The sequence below is a fragment of the Ascaphus truei genome, chromosome 2 (assembly GCF_040206685.1).
Source record: "Ascaphus truei isolate aAscTru1 chromosome 2, aAscTru1.hap1, whole genome shotgun sequence".
Taxonomy (NCBI): Eukaryota; Metazoa; Chordata; class Amphibia; order Anura; family Ascaphidae; genus Ascaphus; species Ascaphus truei.
The window spans coordinates 254,421,754-254,439,780 of NC_134484.1; the positions used below are offsets into that span (position 1 = coordinate 254,421,754).

General features: G+C 44.5%; 1 protein-coding gene across 4 annotated transcripts in view; it reads left to right on the forward strand.

Moving 5' to 3' along the window:
- The window catches only part of LOC142487228 (uncharacterized), a 154,116-nt gene that overhangs the window by 21,004 nt on the left and 115,085 nt on the right, over nucleotides 1–18,027 (forward strand). For all 4 annotated transcript variants that reach the window (XM_075586126.1, XM_075586127.1, XM_075586128.1 and 1 more), the window contains exons 5-6: nucleotides 3,277–3,307; nucleotides 6,597–6,677. In XM_075586126.1, the coding sequence (XP_075442241.1) occupies nucleotides 3,277–3,307; nucleotides 6,597–6,677 (112 nt within the window). The remainder of the gene's footprint in view (nucleotides 1–3,276; nucleotides 3,308–6,596; nucleotides 6,678–18,027) is intronic.

Below are 18,027 nucleotides of genomic sequence, written 5' to 3' on the forward strand. Positions count from 1 at the left end.
TACGTCGCTTGGGTCACGTCAGGCACAATGGTCCTTGTTTTTTACCCGCTTCAATTTCATCATATCCTACCTCCCGGTTCGAAGAACGTAAAAGCGGATGCACTCTCTCGGCAATTCCTAGTGGAGGAGAGATTGAAAGATCACCAGGAGACCATCCTTCCTCCGGCCTGTATCCTTTCAGCTAAAGTATTCAGTGTGCTACCAGACATCACAAGGGCACAGAGCAGTATTCCAGAAGGTCTTAGGGTACCAGAGGGACGCCTGTTCACCCCCACATTCCCCCTGCCTTTCACAGGCAAGTATTAGAATGGGGACACGCATCCAAGATAGCGGGCCATCCCGGCAAAAGGTGGCCCAGTATGCGCAAAGACATCAGGAACTTTGTGTCATCATGTGTCATCTGTGCCCAGAACAAGACACCCCGCAATAGACCCCCAGGCCTTCTGCAGCCTCTTCACATTCCAGAACGCCTTTGGACCCATCTCACAATGGATTTCATCGTAGAGCTGCCAATATCCAGGGAATGGAGACTATTCTTGTGGTAGTGGATCGCTTCTCAAAACAAGTACATTTTATTCCACTCAGGGGCCTACCCTGTGCTGCTAGACTGTCCGAAATTTTCATAAAGGACATCTTCAGACTGCACGGAACACCGCAGGTCATCATTTCAGATCGAGGCTTGCAGTAAGTCTCCAAGTTCTGGAGGGCCTTCTGTCTGAAATTGGGCATCAAATCTCATTTCTCGTCAACTTATCATCCACAAACCAACGGACAGACGGAGAGAATCAACCAATCTCTGGAGCAGTTTCTCCGCTGCTTCATATCTGACGCACAGGACAATTGGGTGGATCTGCTTCCCTGGGCAGAATTCGCACACAATAACCTCCGCAACGAATCCACCCAACAATCACCCTTCTTTACCAAGTATGGTTTTCATCCGTCCACTCTTCTGTCCTCAGTTGCCTCTTCGGGGGTTCCTGCTGCTGAAGATAGGATCCAATACCTCCAGGAGTCTTGGGAGAACATTCAAAGAAACTTGAGATGCCATTATTTTACACAAAAGACAGGCTGGTCGTCATCGCCGGGAGATTCCCACACACAGTCCAGGTTATCTACAAAGAATATCCGCCTTAGAGTAGCCTCGCCCAAACTGGCGCCTAAATTTATCGGACATTTTTCCATCCTAGAAAAAGTCAACCCTGTCGCCAACCAGCTAAAGCTACCCCCGACTGTGAGGGTCCCTTTGGTATTCCATTTTTCCCCCTTGAAGCCGTTCTTGCCCGATCCCCAACCTTCTGCCCAGGACATAACACCTTGTCCCATCATGGTGGACGGCCAACAGGAGTTCGAGGTCCAGGCTATCCTCAACTCTAGGCTATCAAGGGGGAGACTCCAGTACCTCGTACATTGGAAAGGATTCGGCCCCGAAGAGCGGGAATGGATTCCCTTAGAGCAGGTTCATGCTAATTAAGGTTAATTCAGAATTTTCACGAAGATATCCATCAAAGCTGTCCTGGGGTCGGCCGGAGGTCGGGGGTTTACTGGGTGGGGTTTAGTGTCAGGGTCGCGCGAGGCACACACTCCCTCGCCGCCCCACATCGGGTATCCAGAGAGGCGCACAGACTTCCGTCCGTGCGCGCACGCAGAACGGACGATCCGGGCGACACGCCCGCAACAGTAATCAGGAGCGCAATCTCTGCGGTGGCGCATCCGTCATGCGCTGCGCCCCCCCCGCACGTCGTGCACCTCTGCACTTGCACGTCGTGCGCCCCCGTACGTCGTTTGCAAATCATTGACAGAACCATCCTCAGCTGTGCCACACCTGAAGCCAAGGTAACATCATCCTATCAGGTCTCTACCTACCTCCCCTATGCCTCCTCTTCAGCGGTAACATATATGAGGGACGACGTTGAGTTCTTCTGCTGGAAGTATCCACTATCATCGCTTGAGCAACATCTGTTAAATCTCACAGCAATCCATATGGCATAAAATAAACATTTGTGAGCCACTTTTCTGAGCCAAAGAACTGTGTGAATAGTCCCTGACAAATACTATCTTCAACAAGCTGGGGGAGAGATTTCTTGAGATAGATCTCGTGGCGGAAAATGGGAAAACTAAACCAATTCTATTCAAGAGTTTTTCAGCCAAATATCACCTGTGTGAACGCCCTCTCATTCATATGGAGCTTTCTATATGTTCAGTTAGGTCCGGAAATAATTGGACACTGACACAATTTTCATAATTTTGGCTCTGTACGCCACCACAATAGATTTGAAATTAAACAACCGAGATACAATAGAAGTGCAGACTTTCAGCTTTAATTCAAGGGGTCCTTCAGTCAGTTTACCTCTTGGTTTCCCGAGACGTGGCTTTGGTGGTAATTATTTTGAGAACCCCTCATTTTGGGTACTGCTTTGTTAAGTCACACTGGACCACTGCCATGGAGCCAACCAGGAAAAGAGAAAGTTGTTATCTTACCATAACTTGTTTTTTTTCCTGGAGAGTCCATCCATGGCAGCGCGCACCAATTCCCTCCCGGTAACAATTGTACGATAATGAATATGTCTAGATTATATTTTTCAACTTTGGTATCATCAGATTACCAGGTGAGTAGAGGTGGAGCTCTTTCTGGTCCTGCCACAGGCAGAAGTTTGTGTCCTATCACCGCTGTTGTGTCGGGGCTTAATCCATTGGTGTGCACTGCCATGGATGGACTCTCCAGGAAAATAAAATTACGCTAAAAGAACAATTTTCTCTTTTTTTTCCCCAGAGCTGTATCATGTGTGTCCTAGACACAATACTGGGAATTATACTAGTGATAACTACAATAATAAATAAAATGGTCTTTTAGTTTAACATTTTGGCCAAATTGTTGTAAGCCCTTGAGCCAAACTTCACGGCAGACCACGTTCAAGGGTCCCTACACTAATATAAATTCTTAATAACCTGTGCATTGCCAGGAAGAATGATTTATAATAAATCTGTCAATATGAGTTGGCCAAAATGTTAAACTAAAAGACCATTTTATTTATTAGTTATTTATACATGTATATTTAGGCACTGTACCGTATATAAGTTTTTCTGGATGTGCACTGAGCTTTGTCTGTGTTCTATGTTATGTCTCTGGTTTTAAATATAAATTGCCATGCTCAGTAGCACTCCTCTGTGATACTTATATGCTTATATATATGTTGTGGGTATTTTGGGGGTTCAATTTGAGCTTGTAGGTGTTCTGTATGTTTTATAATTATAAATTGTCCTTTTCTATTTCTTAAGGTTGAGGCGACACATAGAAACCACGGAGATGGTAAGCAAAACTATATATATATATACTCGCTTTTGTGCCCGGGAGACAGATATATATATATATATATATATATATATATATATATATATATATATATATATATATATATATAAAGTCTGTAGCTGGCACTCATAAGAATAGTATAAAGTCAAGGTGCTAGTCCCATATAAATAATGTAAGCAATATTACCATTCTTGCGTCAGGTAAGTGAAGACCAGCACTCCAATGGATTGGGTGTCTCGTTTTGCTACATGCCTGAATACACTGATTTTGTATTATTCAATTGGAGTGCTGTCTTCACTTACCTGACGCAAGAATGGTAATATTGCTTATATATATATATATATATATATATATATATATATATATATATATATATATATATATATTATTATTATTAAAAAAACAGAAAGTGAATCCCTGCTCTTCTCCCATTGGGCTAACAATAAATGGGGACATAAATATGCATAGTGAAAACTAAATCTGTAAGGCAAAGGAGACTTTTGGTTACATTCTTTGATCAAATAATGCCAAGCCTGCTAACCAACGTCAAGGTATGTCTCAGTAGCAGTTCCCTAAAACGACTCTGAACCTGGGTCCACTGTGGCTGCCTGCGACCTGGTCTCATTCCAGACACTGTCCTCAACCATGGCTATCTTCTTGCAGCCCTCCTCCCGCAGCCCCTTTTCCTCAAAACTAAAGATCGTACTGTCCTTGGTCCGGGTCCATAACTTGGACGCCTTTCTCTTGGTTGATCCTCGGGTCGATTAGGTTAACTAGTTGGGGTCAGGTAGACGTTGTGGCATGCATGGAGCGTCGGCAATTCCTTGCACTAAGGTCTCGAAATCTAGACAGTCTTTCAGCTCCGAGTCCAGGGACCCGTCCACTGGCACCTGAAAAATTCTGTCGTGCTAAACCAGTACAATTACATGGGATTGAAAGCACAAGACAAAACAGATGAGTTAAATAAAACCAGTTTATTTTGTTTGGAGACAACAGGAGCATTACAATGCACAGATTCAGGGTTCTCTCGCCAGAAAGAGGGCTTGTGAGATCCGTTCACTAGCAATAACTAGCAATAACGCTGTGCTATAGTGTTGGTAGATCAGTGATCCCTTTTTCCCTTCTGCCAGACCCCCACTTTGCCCGTCAAATATACGGGGTTGGAATGGGAAGGTTCACAAAATAAATAACAGCGTGGTTTGACCTGGTAGTATTCTTCAGTCTGAAACGGCACCACCCTCTTGTGCAGGGTTATCATTTAGCCTCAGCATCAAGTGTCTCTTGGGTACACTGGACTCGCATTATACATAGTCTCCGGTCACTACATTAGTGTAGTCACTTGTTCTTTGACACTGATAATGCTAGGTACTTACACAGACTTTACCTGTTGGCCGTACATTGCTGCGTCGACTACAGCCTATTACACTGCTAGCTATACTAAGATATACCTCCTGCTTTATCTATATTACCTCCTCTGCTGTGCCAGACGTGTCTCCTGCTCGCTGCAGACCCCGTAGCTGACGTATAAGCCCTTATATTGATGTATTTCAATAAACTGATGATACACATGCCCATATGTAGACTAGCACGTACAATGCACGTACTCATATAAAGTATTACCCTCCAGGTCAGTGCTGCAGAAATTTTACACACAATTAGGGGATTCCAGTCTCTAGGTCTCTCACTGCTCTGATTTTGCTTTATTTATGTATTGCTTTGGCTGCTTTGATTGGGCTTGTTATTGAACCTTTATAGCTTTGTCTGTTACTACACATCTTTATGTTAGCTATGTTTAATGACATTCAGACATGCACAGTCTTTTTTTGTTTTATTACTTAAATTTTATTGATTAGTTTTCAAAGTTATGGGAAAAGGGTACTGTTGCAGGGTACATGCAACCACACACTCGGAATCTCTTGACAAGGATTCTTTATTGAGCCTTCAAAACATACATCACACAAAACAAAATAGCTTCTCTTCAGCAGATTAAAACAAAATAGCTTCTCTTCAGCATAGAAAACAAGGCAGCTTCTCTTCAGCATGCAGGACACAGATAGTTCATCACACATGTACTTTGAAAAACATCTTATAGCAGTAATCTCTTCAGTATTTCAGTCCTGTCTCCTTACCAGCTAGCTTGCATGTGTGTACAGCCTGGGGGTTTTAAAACACCTTGATTATGCAGCTGGTGTCAGACTAATTAAGCAGTCCTTCTCAACTGAAACTTAACCTCGTCACTGCTGCACTGCAAGCCTAAACATAGGTTTGCCAGGCATATGACTGGTGACATTCATTCACCCTGTCACAGGTACATAAAAGAAAAAAGGGGGAGGGGAGTACATTGAAACAGATAATTGGTAATGTCACATTTGGGGAAGGATTAAGGCATGTAATCTTTTTAATTGTTTATTCACTTTATTGCACTGAACTAATCACGGACGTCACTGGCTATTTATCTCTTTTCACAGGTTTTTTTTTTGTGGGATTATAATAGAATATTTTTTTCACTTGTACGGCATCTTAACAAAAGGTTCCAACAGGGACTGAAACGTTGATCACCATAATAAATGCATGTTATTGTTAACTCAAAGTGTGCTGGGTCTCGTTATAATAATGTGCGCGCTATCATGGATCTCTCTCCCTCTCCCCCTCGCTCTCGCTCTCTCTCGTTCGCATGTCATTTCCCAGAATCCCTTGCTGCAGTGGGAGCACTCTATGCTAGGTGATAATGGTGAAAGGCAGAGTTGCAGACCTGTCTAAGACATGTGAATGTGCTCACAAGTGATCTTTTTATTTGCTATATGGTAGAGGTTTCTTGTCGCCTTTTTCACCAAACATAACTTGAAACATGTTTGGTAAATCCTACTGCCTTGAAGATTGCAAAGCCAGTACAACCAACATCACACTGAAACATGTTTGTGAGTGGTTTCTCTGGCTTTGCATCTGATTCACATGCTGTGTTTAAAAGCTGTGTTAACAGCGAGCATTAGTTATAAGGGGTCCTTGTAAAAATGGATTTCAGGCAAAAGGTGACATGGTGTGCTCATTTGCATGTCATTTCCCAGAATCCCTTGCTGCAGTGGAAGCTCTGTATGCTGGGTGATGATGGTGAAAGGCTGTGTTGCAGACCTGTCTAAGACATGTGAATGTGCTCATAAGTGATCTTTTTATTTGCCATATACATCCAGTATATATACACATACACATTTTGTTTGTCAATTATCAATATTAATAATAATACACACACTATGGAAGATACTCACAGTGCCATGTGTTTATTTCGCAGATGTCCATAGGTCGGAAGTGTACTCTGGGAACACATTGCAAGAACTGTTCAATACATGCAAAGCTACTGAACCTGCCCTTGGTAAGCAGTTGATAACCGTGAAAGAATAACCATCATTTATTTAACTGCTTCATCCCTGCTACAGTAACAGCACTAGCTACGTAAATGTTGTTTTACTTCTGTCTACCCTTTTATAGGGTTTTTTTCACTATCCACCAAGTGGGAAAAAGCACCAGATTTTTGAAATAGTAAGGTCCCATAGGATACAATGTAATTTTGTTTAATTGCAAGAAGGAATGTGGTGAATTTTTATTTTTTTTATTTTTTACAGTTGGGAGACTTTTATACATAACCCTCAATGAATTATAGCTAAAGTTGCCTTTCTCCTGTACTTGCCCCTCTTATCCCCTTGGGTTCCCCATGGACTTTCAGCTTCTTTTCTAGGGTCTATTGATCATGTTCTGCCTCCTTGTGGAGCGCTGAATGCAATCTGACCAGCAGAGGAACCAAAGGAGAGGATTGCTCTTCAATGACACAGCGATCATATGATCATTCCTGAGGAGACTCGGCTAGGGCCCCCTAGCTCTGCTACACATTTCTTATCCCCTTTTTTTTAAAAACTACAGTTATCCAGCTTTTGCTTCGGATAGAGAGAGCTATTGTTATACACTCAATTGACCAGTTACAGCGAAGTATTCCAATCCCATTTTCCCCACTCCAGCTACTAGTTGTATTCTAGGGTTAACCCATCTCCTAAACTTTAGCACACTATGTGTATGCCAATATGGCTGTAAGGAATCGAGGATAACGTCCTTTGCGTCGTGTTCCTTCCTTACCTGTGTCAACACAGACCCCGCACTGGTGGCTGAGCGTGCGCGCATCCCCACTCTGGTTACAGAGCGTGCACGCATGCGCAGCTCTTCTAACACTGCCACAGAGCTTAGCTCTGCCCCTCCGGACGCCGCTCTTTCTCGTGCGCTCACATGACGTCGTGCAACCCTTCCCAGCTGCGCGTCAACTAATCTCTTGCCACTTGGCTCCCACTGGGGCCGCGCCTCCGCTCCGCCTCCTGTCCTATTGGTCCACGTTACCTACTTATACCCTGCTTATAGTCAGAGTCATTGCTGAGCATAACTTGTTGTAGCCTTGTGCTTCTGCGTCTGTTGTGCTTTGCTCCTTGTCTTGTTTTTCTTCCTACAGTTTGATTCTACGTGTACCGACCCGGCTTGACTATTGGACCCTCTCTGGATAACGACCCCAGCTTACCGCTGACTACCCGCACCTCTCCAACCCAGACCACGGCTTTCGGATATTCTACCATTCTCCCGGCTCCAACACCAGACCACGGCTTAAGGAATTTCGACTATTCTTACTTCTCCATCCCATGACCTCGGCAAGTATCTGAACTAACCCACTCCCGCCATTCTAGCAGTTTTGTTCCCTTAACCCTCACCTGTCCGTCAGGATTCTGTGGCACTCAAGGAGGGCATCTCGGCGGTGGTGCTTATGCGCGGCACGCGCGCTCCGTCGGTCTCCACGGTTCTTGTGTCCAGCGTGCACTCTCCTACCTGCAGCATTGACATGTGCGGTGCGCACTCTTCCTGGCGGTCTGCGGCCTCCGTCTCTCGGTCCCGCTCCCGCTCTGATGTCAGAGCTACGCGGCTCAGCAGTTCCATGCGCTCCTCCTCTGTCTCCTTGGGTCTCGCCTCCGGTCTCCGCTCCCGTACTGACGCAAGCGCCGTGGCGCGAACGAATGGTGCGCGACCGGGTCGCAAGCATGATGCACGGGTTACGCGCGGCACGCGTGCGCGCTCTCTCGAGTCCCCACCTCTACCTCAATCGGCTGTGTAATAGGACGCACCTGCCTGATCCAGCAGCCTATCAGAAAGGGCGCTTCTGCTTCCTGAACTTCTCCCATTGGTGGGAGGTCCTTTAAATATCTTAAATAGGATTCCTGAAGAAGTCGTACCGACGAAACGCGTAGAATCTTTGGTTCAGCATCCAGCCTGTGCAAGTCTCAGATGCGAAGTCCTGGCAGCCGGAGATCCCCCTTACAGCACTTCCGCCCTTAGCCCTGTGTCAACCAGATGTGACGTTGATGGGAGCAGAGAAGCAGAGGGGTAAAACACACTGTGTACCGGTGAAGTGCTCCTACCTATCGGGATTTCGTACAGTGACTGTACCTATTATACCTTATGTGAGTGCATATCCATATGTTTTATTTGTGATGATCTCCAATACATTTTAAGACGTTATTGCGCTATTTGGTGTTTCTTATTATTCCGGGGTATTCGTGCGGTGGTGGAGAGGAATTGAAAGCGGTCTACACCTGTGGATATCCAGTTTCATTGCTCTAATCAGAGAGAGGAGTGTCTCTGTAATGCCTTACTTATGAGAGGAAAATTGTGAGTGGATTACCTTTACACTTGAAAGAAAGAGTTGAGACTGTACTACACTATGTTGCCTTTATTTTTCTTTTGCATATAACCATGTGAACATTGGCGCTCCCCTGAATCTTTGAGGAATTCTGCAATCAAAAAGACTAAGAGAACAGTCTTTACAAAGGTTTTGAGTAGCTTTTCTATTAGCACCTTTACACTGGGTGGTGGATTTATCACATTATTTACTAATAGATCACAGTTCACGTTATATATATTTCAAAGATATTATTTCTGTCATTTGCTTTAACACATTGTTATACATAGTTCACTTTTTTAGGACATTGTTATAAGTAAGCGCCGTTGCAATCATTTTTTTTCACCTTTAAATATCTTGTCTGAACTCTCCTTCATTGCCGAGCATAACTTCTGTTTGTGATGCTGAACCTCACTGCATCCTGCCTGTCTGCTTCTTACCTTGCTGCCTGACCCTGCTTGTACCTTGGACTTTGAGATACTCTCCTGCACTGACCCTGGCTTTGGTTTACGACGACCCTGCTCTCTCCTGCACTGACCCTGGCTGTGGCTTTACAACAAATCTGCTCTCTCCAATCCTGACTCAGGCTACGTACCCCAACGAACCGCTACTTTCCACTCCTAGACCCGGCAAGTACAATATTTACGCTGTCCTCTATAAACCTGACCCGGCTTGCAAGACTATCCTACACTAGACGCGCCCTCGCAGTTGTGGTCGGCGTTCTATATCAATCCCTACCTCAGCCCCGCTGTCGCGCCTCGTTTGTGGTGAGCTACGCGTTACAGTATGCTCGGCCAAACAAAATTCGACCCTGCTGAGGTAGGAAGAGTCCTGAGCACGCACACCAGCGCCCTGTCAAGTCTTGAAAATAAATGGGAGTCTAATGACCAAAATTTGAGGACCCTCCAGGAGGACTTTAGAATCCTATCCCTCCATCTACAAGGGCCACGCACGGAGTCCTCGCACTTGCTCACTAATACCGGTCATGCCTACTTATCTGTCCGAACCCCGGCTTCCCACACCCAATCGGTATGGTAGGAATCCTCACGAGTGTCTGGGTTTCCTTAACCAATGCTTCATTCAGTTTGAGATGAATCCTTCCCACTTCACTTCTCCTCGTTCCAAGGTAGCCTACATAATCACTCTTCTCCTAGATGATGCACTTGCTTGGGCTTCTCCCATCTGGGAGCGAAGATCCAACCTCACCCAAAGCATAGGAGCCTTTACCAAGGAATTCCGCAGGGTGTTCGAGACAACGGGTTGAAAGGTATCTACAGCTTCTGCTCTATTCTTTATTTCTCAGGGTAACCGTCCAGTCGCTCGTTATGCACTCGAGTTTAGGACCATTGCCGCAGAGACGGACTGGAACGGAGAATCATTGTCTGCTGCCTTCTGGCAGGGATTGTCTGAAACCGTGGAAGATGAACTTGCGACTCACGACCGGCCCACCGATCTGGAAGATCTCATTGCGATCTGCATCAAGGTGGACCATCGCCTTCAGGAGAGAAGGACAGAGAGACGAATTCATCGCACGCCCCTACCAGGATAAGCACCAGCCAGGTGTGCCAGTTTGAACTACCTGCCTCAGACTCATCTGAACCTATGCAGTTGGGAGTCACTACTCACTCACGCGCGGAGAAGCAACGCCGCATAGACGAACGCCGCATAGACGCTGGACTTTGTCTGTATTGTGGGGGTCCTGGACATTTCGCAATCTCTTGCCCCAACAAGGTGGGAAACGCAAGGTTCCCATGAGGCCTAGGGGAGTCTCATTGGGAACGATCTCTTTATCCCCTGTAGCCACTTCTAATCTCACAAGGATCCTTGTGCCTATCTCCTTGTCGGGCAAGGGCTTTTCTGTATCCACATTGGTCTTTCTTGATTCTGGTTCCGGTGGCAACTTTATTGATCAGAGCTTTGCAGAGAACCATAATATTCCTCTCGTGTGCAAGAAAAATCCTATTGCCTTGGAGGCTATTGATGGTAGACCGCTTCTGCTTGCGTCCATCTCTTTGGAAACCCAGATTCTTCAACTAAGGACTGCAGATAACCACGTGGAAGATATTTCTTTGAACGCGATTCACACTCCTTCCATTGCAGTAATCCTGTGACTACCCTGGCTACAACTCCATAATCCTCGGATTGATTGGTTGAACAAGGAACCTATTTTGTGGAGTCCATATTGCGTTCAAAATTGTCTTGAGGGCTCAAGTAGTGTCTGTGCAACTACCCTATCTGAAGACACACCGACTTCAAGGATGTCTTCGACAAAGTCAAGTCTGAAATACTTCCTCCACATCGTCCCTACGATTGTCCTATCGGATTGCTTCCCGGTACCTCACCGCCTAGAGGAGCCTCATATCCATTGTCTATGCCAGAAACTAAAGCCATGAAAGAATATATTGCTGAGAATCATCAGAGGGGCTTCATCCGCAAATCCACATCTCCCGCTGGAGCCAGTTTTTTCGTTGTAAAGAAAAAAGATGGGACCTTGCGACCTTGCATTGACTATCGGGGCCTCACCAAAATTACTATCAAAAATCGCTATCCTCTTCCTGTCATTTCCGAACTTTTTGATCGTCTTCAAAGAGCTAGAATCTTTTCCAAACTGGACCTACGGGGTGCGTATAACCTTATCAGAATTCGTCAAGGCAACGAGTGGAAAACTGCATTCAATACCCGAGATGGACATTACGAGTACATGGCCATGCCTTTCGGCCTCTAATGCCCCAGCTGTGTTCCAGATTTTGTCAATGAGATATTCAGGGATCTTCTCAACTCTTTTGTAATCGTTTACTTGGACGATATCCTGATCTTTTCTAAATCGGTGCAGGTACATGTAGGACACGTCAAACAAGTACTTCTTCGTCTGACACTTTTCGAGTTTAGCGAATAAATGATTCTCTCGCGCGCTCTCTCGAGTCCCCACCTCTACCTCAATCGGCTGTTCAAGAGAACGCACTTGCACGATCCAGCAGCCTATCAAAGAGGGCACTTCTGCTTCCTGGACGTCTCCCATTGGTGGGAGGTCCTTTAAATATCTTGTCTGAACTCTCCTTCATTGCCGAGCATAACTTCTGTTTGTGACGCTGAACCTCACTGCATCCTGCCTGTCTGCTTCTTACCTTGCCGCCTGACCCTGCTTGTACCTTGGACTTTGAGATACTCTCCTGCACTGACCCTGGCTTTGGATTACGACGACCCTGCTCTCTCCTGCAATGACCCTGGCTTTGGCTTTACGACGAATCTACTCTCTCCAATCCTGACTCCTGACCTACTCTCCACTCCTAGACCCGGCAAGTACCACGTTTACACTGTCCTCTATAACCCTGACCCGGCTTGCAAGACTATCCAACACTCTAGATGCGCCCTCGCGGTTGTGGTCGGCGTTCTATATTAATTCCTACCTCATTTGAGGTGCACTACGCATTAGATCTACGCACGGAAGACTATAAAAAGAAAATCTTAGGCTTCTCTCTGATCTGAATTAACACACACATTCCCAGCACGCTCTAACTCCAACACCCACCACATCATATATATATATATATATATATATATATATGTGTGTCAATATGAGTGTTACTGAGCGTGGCGAATGTAAATCAGTTCCAGTGAGAAGCAACCCTCTGTCACTGATTGGACAGCAGGCCTGATTGCCCACCGTCTCTGACTCACTGAGCTGCATGTGTGTGGGGAAAACCCATGATTACTTCTGCCAAACCTACCCTTACTAAGCTTTACTGCCAGGAGGAGGAGGACAGAATAGCCCAAAACTACCCAGGGCTACAGAAGTTTCACTTCAAAAAGTATTATGTTTTTGTGTTATTTGTTTGATCAGGTTATCTTTATCTATTATTATAGGCTAAAGCTGCCCGGAATTTTAACCAATCAGTAATGGCCTGGAATTTTTGGCTGTTTTTCAGCCAATCAACATTCAGTTCTCATTCACAAATAGTGACATTTTCTCTTAGACAGGAGAGGTGATTGGACTCCCACTCCCTGCCTACAGCGAGCTCTGCACAGGAGAGTGAGGGGAAAGGTTTGTGTTTCTGTGTGTGTAAAGGGGGTCAGCAGAATGTTTTATTAATGTGTGTGTCTTCTGTTGGTGTGTGTTTTGTGGGTGTAGGGGGGGCAGCAGAGTCTTGTTGGTGTGTGTCTGCTGTGTGTGTGTGTTTTGTTGGTTTAGAGGGGGAGCTGCAGTGTGTCTTCAGTGTGTGTTTTGTGGGTGGAGGAGAGGTGCAGAGATTTTTGTTGGTGTGGGTGTGTCTACAGTGTGTGGGTTTACCGGGGGCTGCAGTGGGTGTAGAGGGGCGGGGGGGGGGGGGTTCTGGTGTGTGTTTTGTGGATATAGAGGTGGCAGAGTCTGTTTTGTTGATTTGTATGCGTCTCTGCAGTGTGTGTTTTGTAGGTGCAGAGGGCGGGCTGCAGTGTGTGTTTTGTGGGTGGAGGAGGGGTGCAGAGTGTGTCTGCAGTGTGTGGGTTTACATGAGGGCTGTAGAGGGTGTAGAGAAGGCTGCTAGTGTGTGTTTTATGGACGTAAAGGGGGCAGCAGCCTGCTTCACCTCGTGCCTTCAACTCATCCAGCCAGGGCTCTCTGATTGGTTAAAATTCCAGGCATTATCCATTCAATAATGGCACAAAACTTTTGGCACTAATATATATGACTGCAGAGTGCGTGTGTGTATATAGAAAGGGTGCGTATGTACAATAAAATTTTAATAAACACGTGCAGTAAAAGCTAAATAATGTAAACGATCATACTGATAAAAATCAATACGACTCCAAATGTGTTCTTTTTTAATGAAAAATATAGAAAATAAATAAAAATAAGCCCACATTTAGCTTATAATAGTAATAATCCCCTCAGAATAGGGCATTACTGGCCAATAATGGCCTTAAACTCTTCCAGCCAGGACATTGGCTAGTTATGCCCTGTTCTTCTGGGATTATTACTTAATTAGTACTTAAATTAAACTCTAGTAATATTTTAGGCTTGAAATATGTTAAAAATCTAAGAGGCTCAAAAACTTTTTCTCACCACTGTCTTTCTAACATATGATGGTAGAGATGAGACAATTTGTTACAAGATTTGGTCCACATATTGGCTAAATTTTTCTGTTAAATTGCTTTTCTCTGATATAATATGCCAACCTGGTGGCTTAGTGGAATTTGTGTGCACCTTAGGAATGCTGTAAAATGTAAAATGCTGCTATAGTGGGATCTTTTACATGAAATCAAGTACTTTTTGTTATTAGTTTATTTACATACCCATCTTTATGAATGTTGTAAAGTTTTTGCATGGATCATGTGACGGTGCCTTATAGCACTTTGTCACGGAGTGTAAGGTTTTCTCTGACGTAATCAACATTTTTAAGGATTAGAATATTCCCTCCTTTATACCAAGGTTTGAACGTAATCGACTCGTCGTCTTCAAGTGGTTTGAGAGCCTCCGAGTCATGTTTGTCAACGTTCGTGGCCTTCTTATGATTCTCCACATCTAGTTTCTCAAAGTATTTTGTTACAAGCTCACAAAAGGTTTCTACATTTGCACTAATCCCCAACTGTGGTGTAAATAGAATATATGGCTTCAGCGTGGAGTCAGGGCCTTGACCTGCTACTTGTTCGATTTCCTTCAGTATAGTTCTGAGATCCTCCAGATCTTGTCAAGTTCATTTTGTGGCCCAGTTGCTTCAGGGTAACTAAGTGATTTTTAGCACAAAAAAAAAAAAAATGCTGTAGGTGAAAAAAAGCCAAGCCTTTTGTAAGTATTTTGCTTTGATTTTTATTGAGTGTGTAGTCCATGAGGTTAATTATTTGTGTTTTATCCTCCACAATTGAAATGTCATTTATGGTTTGTATTTGTTAGTTTGTAAGCCCAAATTTGTCTGCTTCTTGCCCTTCTGGTCTTCTGTCTTCGATGTAGAATCTGTTTCGTGATGTGGGCTCCTCTAAAAAAATTCATGGATGATGAAGGGGCATTTAAATAATTGGTTTGTGGTACCATTATATTTTTGGACTTTTTAGATTTTTGTTAGTGCCTTGGTGTTTCAGAATCTGATTCATACCAGTCAGTGGATGATTCTCCATTAGGTATTACATATTTCAAAGTACTAAAGTGGTGCCTGTACACTTTAATTTCTCTAAAGTCCTCTAGGTCTCTGTGGTATTTTCTATGTTTCCTGTCTATTATTTCTTTAACAAATCTAACAATGTTATTTATTTAACTGCATTCAGGAGTTACATATGGTTTAATTTATAGTTAATTGACCAATCAATTTGCTTGATTAATTCTGGAGGTATAAAAAGTATGAGTATGAAGTATAGCCACTCTCCCCTGACTAAGCTTAAGGAGTAAGCAAAACTAGTTGGGTTTGCATGGTGGCGCTGTTACTCTATTCAGAGTGTTGCAAGAGGAGCAAGTTCCTTTCCAATAGTCAGATCTGACGTTGTCACGTCAGACGTGAACATTGGCTGTGAGTGCGAGTACCCGGAAGAAGACCAGAGGATCACGAAGCAGGGAGCTTAGCGATTGCGGTTCCTTAGAGGCCCGGTTCCTACCGGGCACCCCTGATGGGCCATTATCAGGCAGAGCATCACAAAGTGTTCCAGTTAAGGACAATAGCTATATGCAACGTTCTATGGACACATATTGATGGGACACAGTTCTCTGCTATGGTGGAACTTACCCTTGCATTTCTCTGAAGCTGCACCAAAGATTCTTTACTTGTAAGTAAGGATAGGGGCTTGTGTCCTAATATATATATTTTTATTTATCTAAGCGGTCTGTGTTTGTCTTCTCTGTTTTTTGCATTCACGTTTTGGAGGTTCCTTGGCAGAACCTTAGGGGGCTGAGGAACCCAGCCCTCTGAAGACACGACATTAGATCATCTTTCATTCAACTGAAGGGACATTTTGGTTGAGCACCGGTAATCTGTTTTATCAATCAATGTTAGCTTTAACTTGTTGCTCAAATTAGGGGAACTTAGGCATTTTGTCCAATTTGTCGCTTAGTTTTTTGCCTCTCTAAACTGACGTTTATTCATGGTCCACCATTAATCGCATAAGATCTTGAGAACATTTTGTTATGATGGCATCCCAGTTTCAATAAATTCTGGTTCCTGTATTTGTTTAGCGGGACTTAAATTTATTCGCAGCCCCTTAGGTATTAAATCAGAACTCAGATAATTTTGTAGGCTTCTAATCTCCCACCATACTGGCGTGATTATGTTTTGTATAACTTGTATAACCCCAGGAAATAATCACTGATTTTATCTGTGATATTTTGGGTAGGAAGCATATTACTTGATGAGAACATATTCTCTGAGTCTTCTTCCCGTCCATGAAAAACCTACAATTTTGCATAGTGTGCTAAAGGTTAGGAGAGGGGTTAACCCTAGAACACAACTGGTAGCTGGAGTGGGGAAAAAGGGATTGGAATACTTCGCTGCAACTGGTTAATAGAGTGTATACCGATAACTCTCTCTAATGGACTAGGACAGCGGTGCGCAAACTGGGGAGGGCGCATGACTGGAAGGTAGGAGGGGGGGGGGTACGAGCTCTGGAGCTGGCCAGACAGGGGGGCGCAGCATTAAAAGTCTGTGCTCCCCTGGACTAGGACAAGGGTGCTACCAAAAAGGATCCCAAAGCAAAAGCTGGATAACTGGAGTTAAAAAAAAAAAAACGGGTGCTCTTAAGTGGTGCAATCATCAAAAGTGTATCAGAAATGTGTGGCAGAGCTAAATTAGTAAAAAAAAAAAAATGCTGGTGTATCCTTCAAAATAGGGGGCCCTAGCCGAGTCTCCTCAGGAACAATCACATGATCGATGTCACTGAAGAGCAATCCTCTCCTTTGGTTTCTCTGCCGGTCAGATTGCATACAGTGCTTCACAAGGAGGCAGAACACAGTCGATAGACCCTAGAAAACGAGCTGAAAGTCCATGGGGCACCCAAGGGGATGGAAGGGGTTAAGAGGGACAAGTACAGGAGAAAGGCAATATTAGCTATAATTCATTGACATATGTATAAAAGTCGCCCAAAACGGGAGGCAAAAAAATCACCACGTTCCTACTTGCAACAAAAAACCAAACAAATTACATTGTCCTCCCAAAGCTCACCCTTCCCCACCTTTTTAACTTGGGAGGTTCTCGCATTGTGCTGAATGGACAAGACTCACTGTGGTTGCTTCCCCACATACAGAGGTAAAAGGAAGGGTTCACAGTTTAGTGTTTGGACCTGGATTAATTTTGGTTTACCTTGACGGGGTATGCAGGCTTATGACGCTTTGGCCAAAGGGTTTAACTAAATAACCAAGTAAATATTATTTTTATTATTGAAGTATTTAAACTTTATACTTATTACTTTATATGTTTTGTCAATTGGATGTAGCATTGGGTACCCCTGCCTTTTGTTTGTATTCTCTCTGATCTAGTCTGTTATGAAGTACTGGAGAGTGACCCCACTAGTCAGTATACGAAAGAACTGATCACCATTCTTAAAAAGGGACTCTTAACGAGAGTGATAAGCCAACAGGAATGACTACATGCTGGTCAATTCGCCTAGAATAGCCACTTTTTATAGTCTTCCCAATATACATAAAAAGAACCTCCCTTGGATATCACCACCTGTTGTGTCCCGCAAGGCTCTGTTCTGGGGCCCCTACTCTTCTCAGTGTTCATCAAAGATCTTCCTACAGCTTGTAAGGGAGCTTCAATACACATGTATGCAGATAACAATCTTATATGCCCACAGCCTTAGGCCTGGGACCCGGTGCGCCCAGCGGTGCGGGCGGCCACACGCGAGTACCCCACCAGCTGGGGAATCCTCCCAAGCCGGTCCCGGTCCCCCCTGGCTGCACAGCTCACTACACGCTGTGACGCGTCAGCCGCTACGGGATACAAGAGAATGGTGATCCCTAGCATTGACGCGTCACGTGGTGTGGCTGTGAGCCAATGAAGAGGGGAGGCTTCGGGAGGAGGAGAGGCTTCGGGGAGCGGGGAGGAGTGTGGGGGGAAAG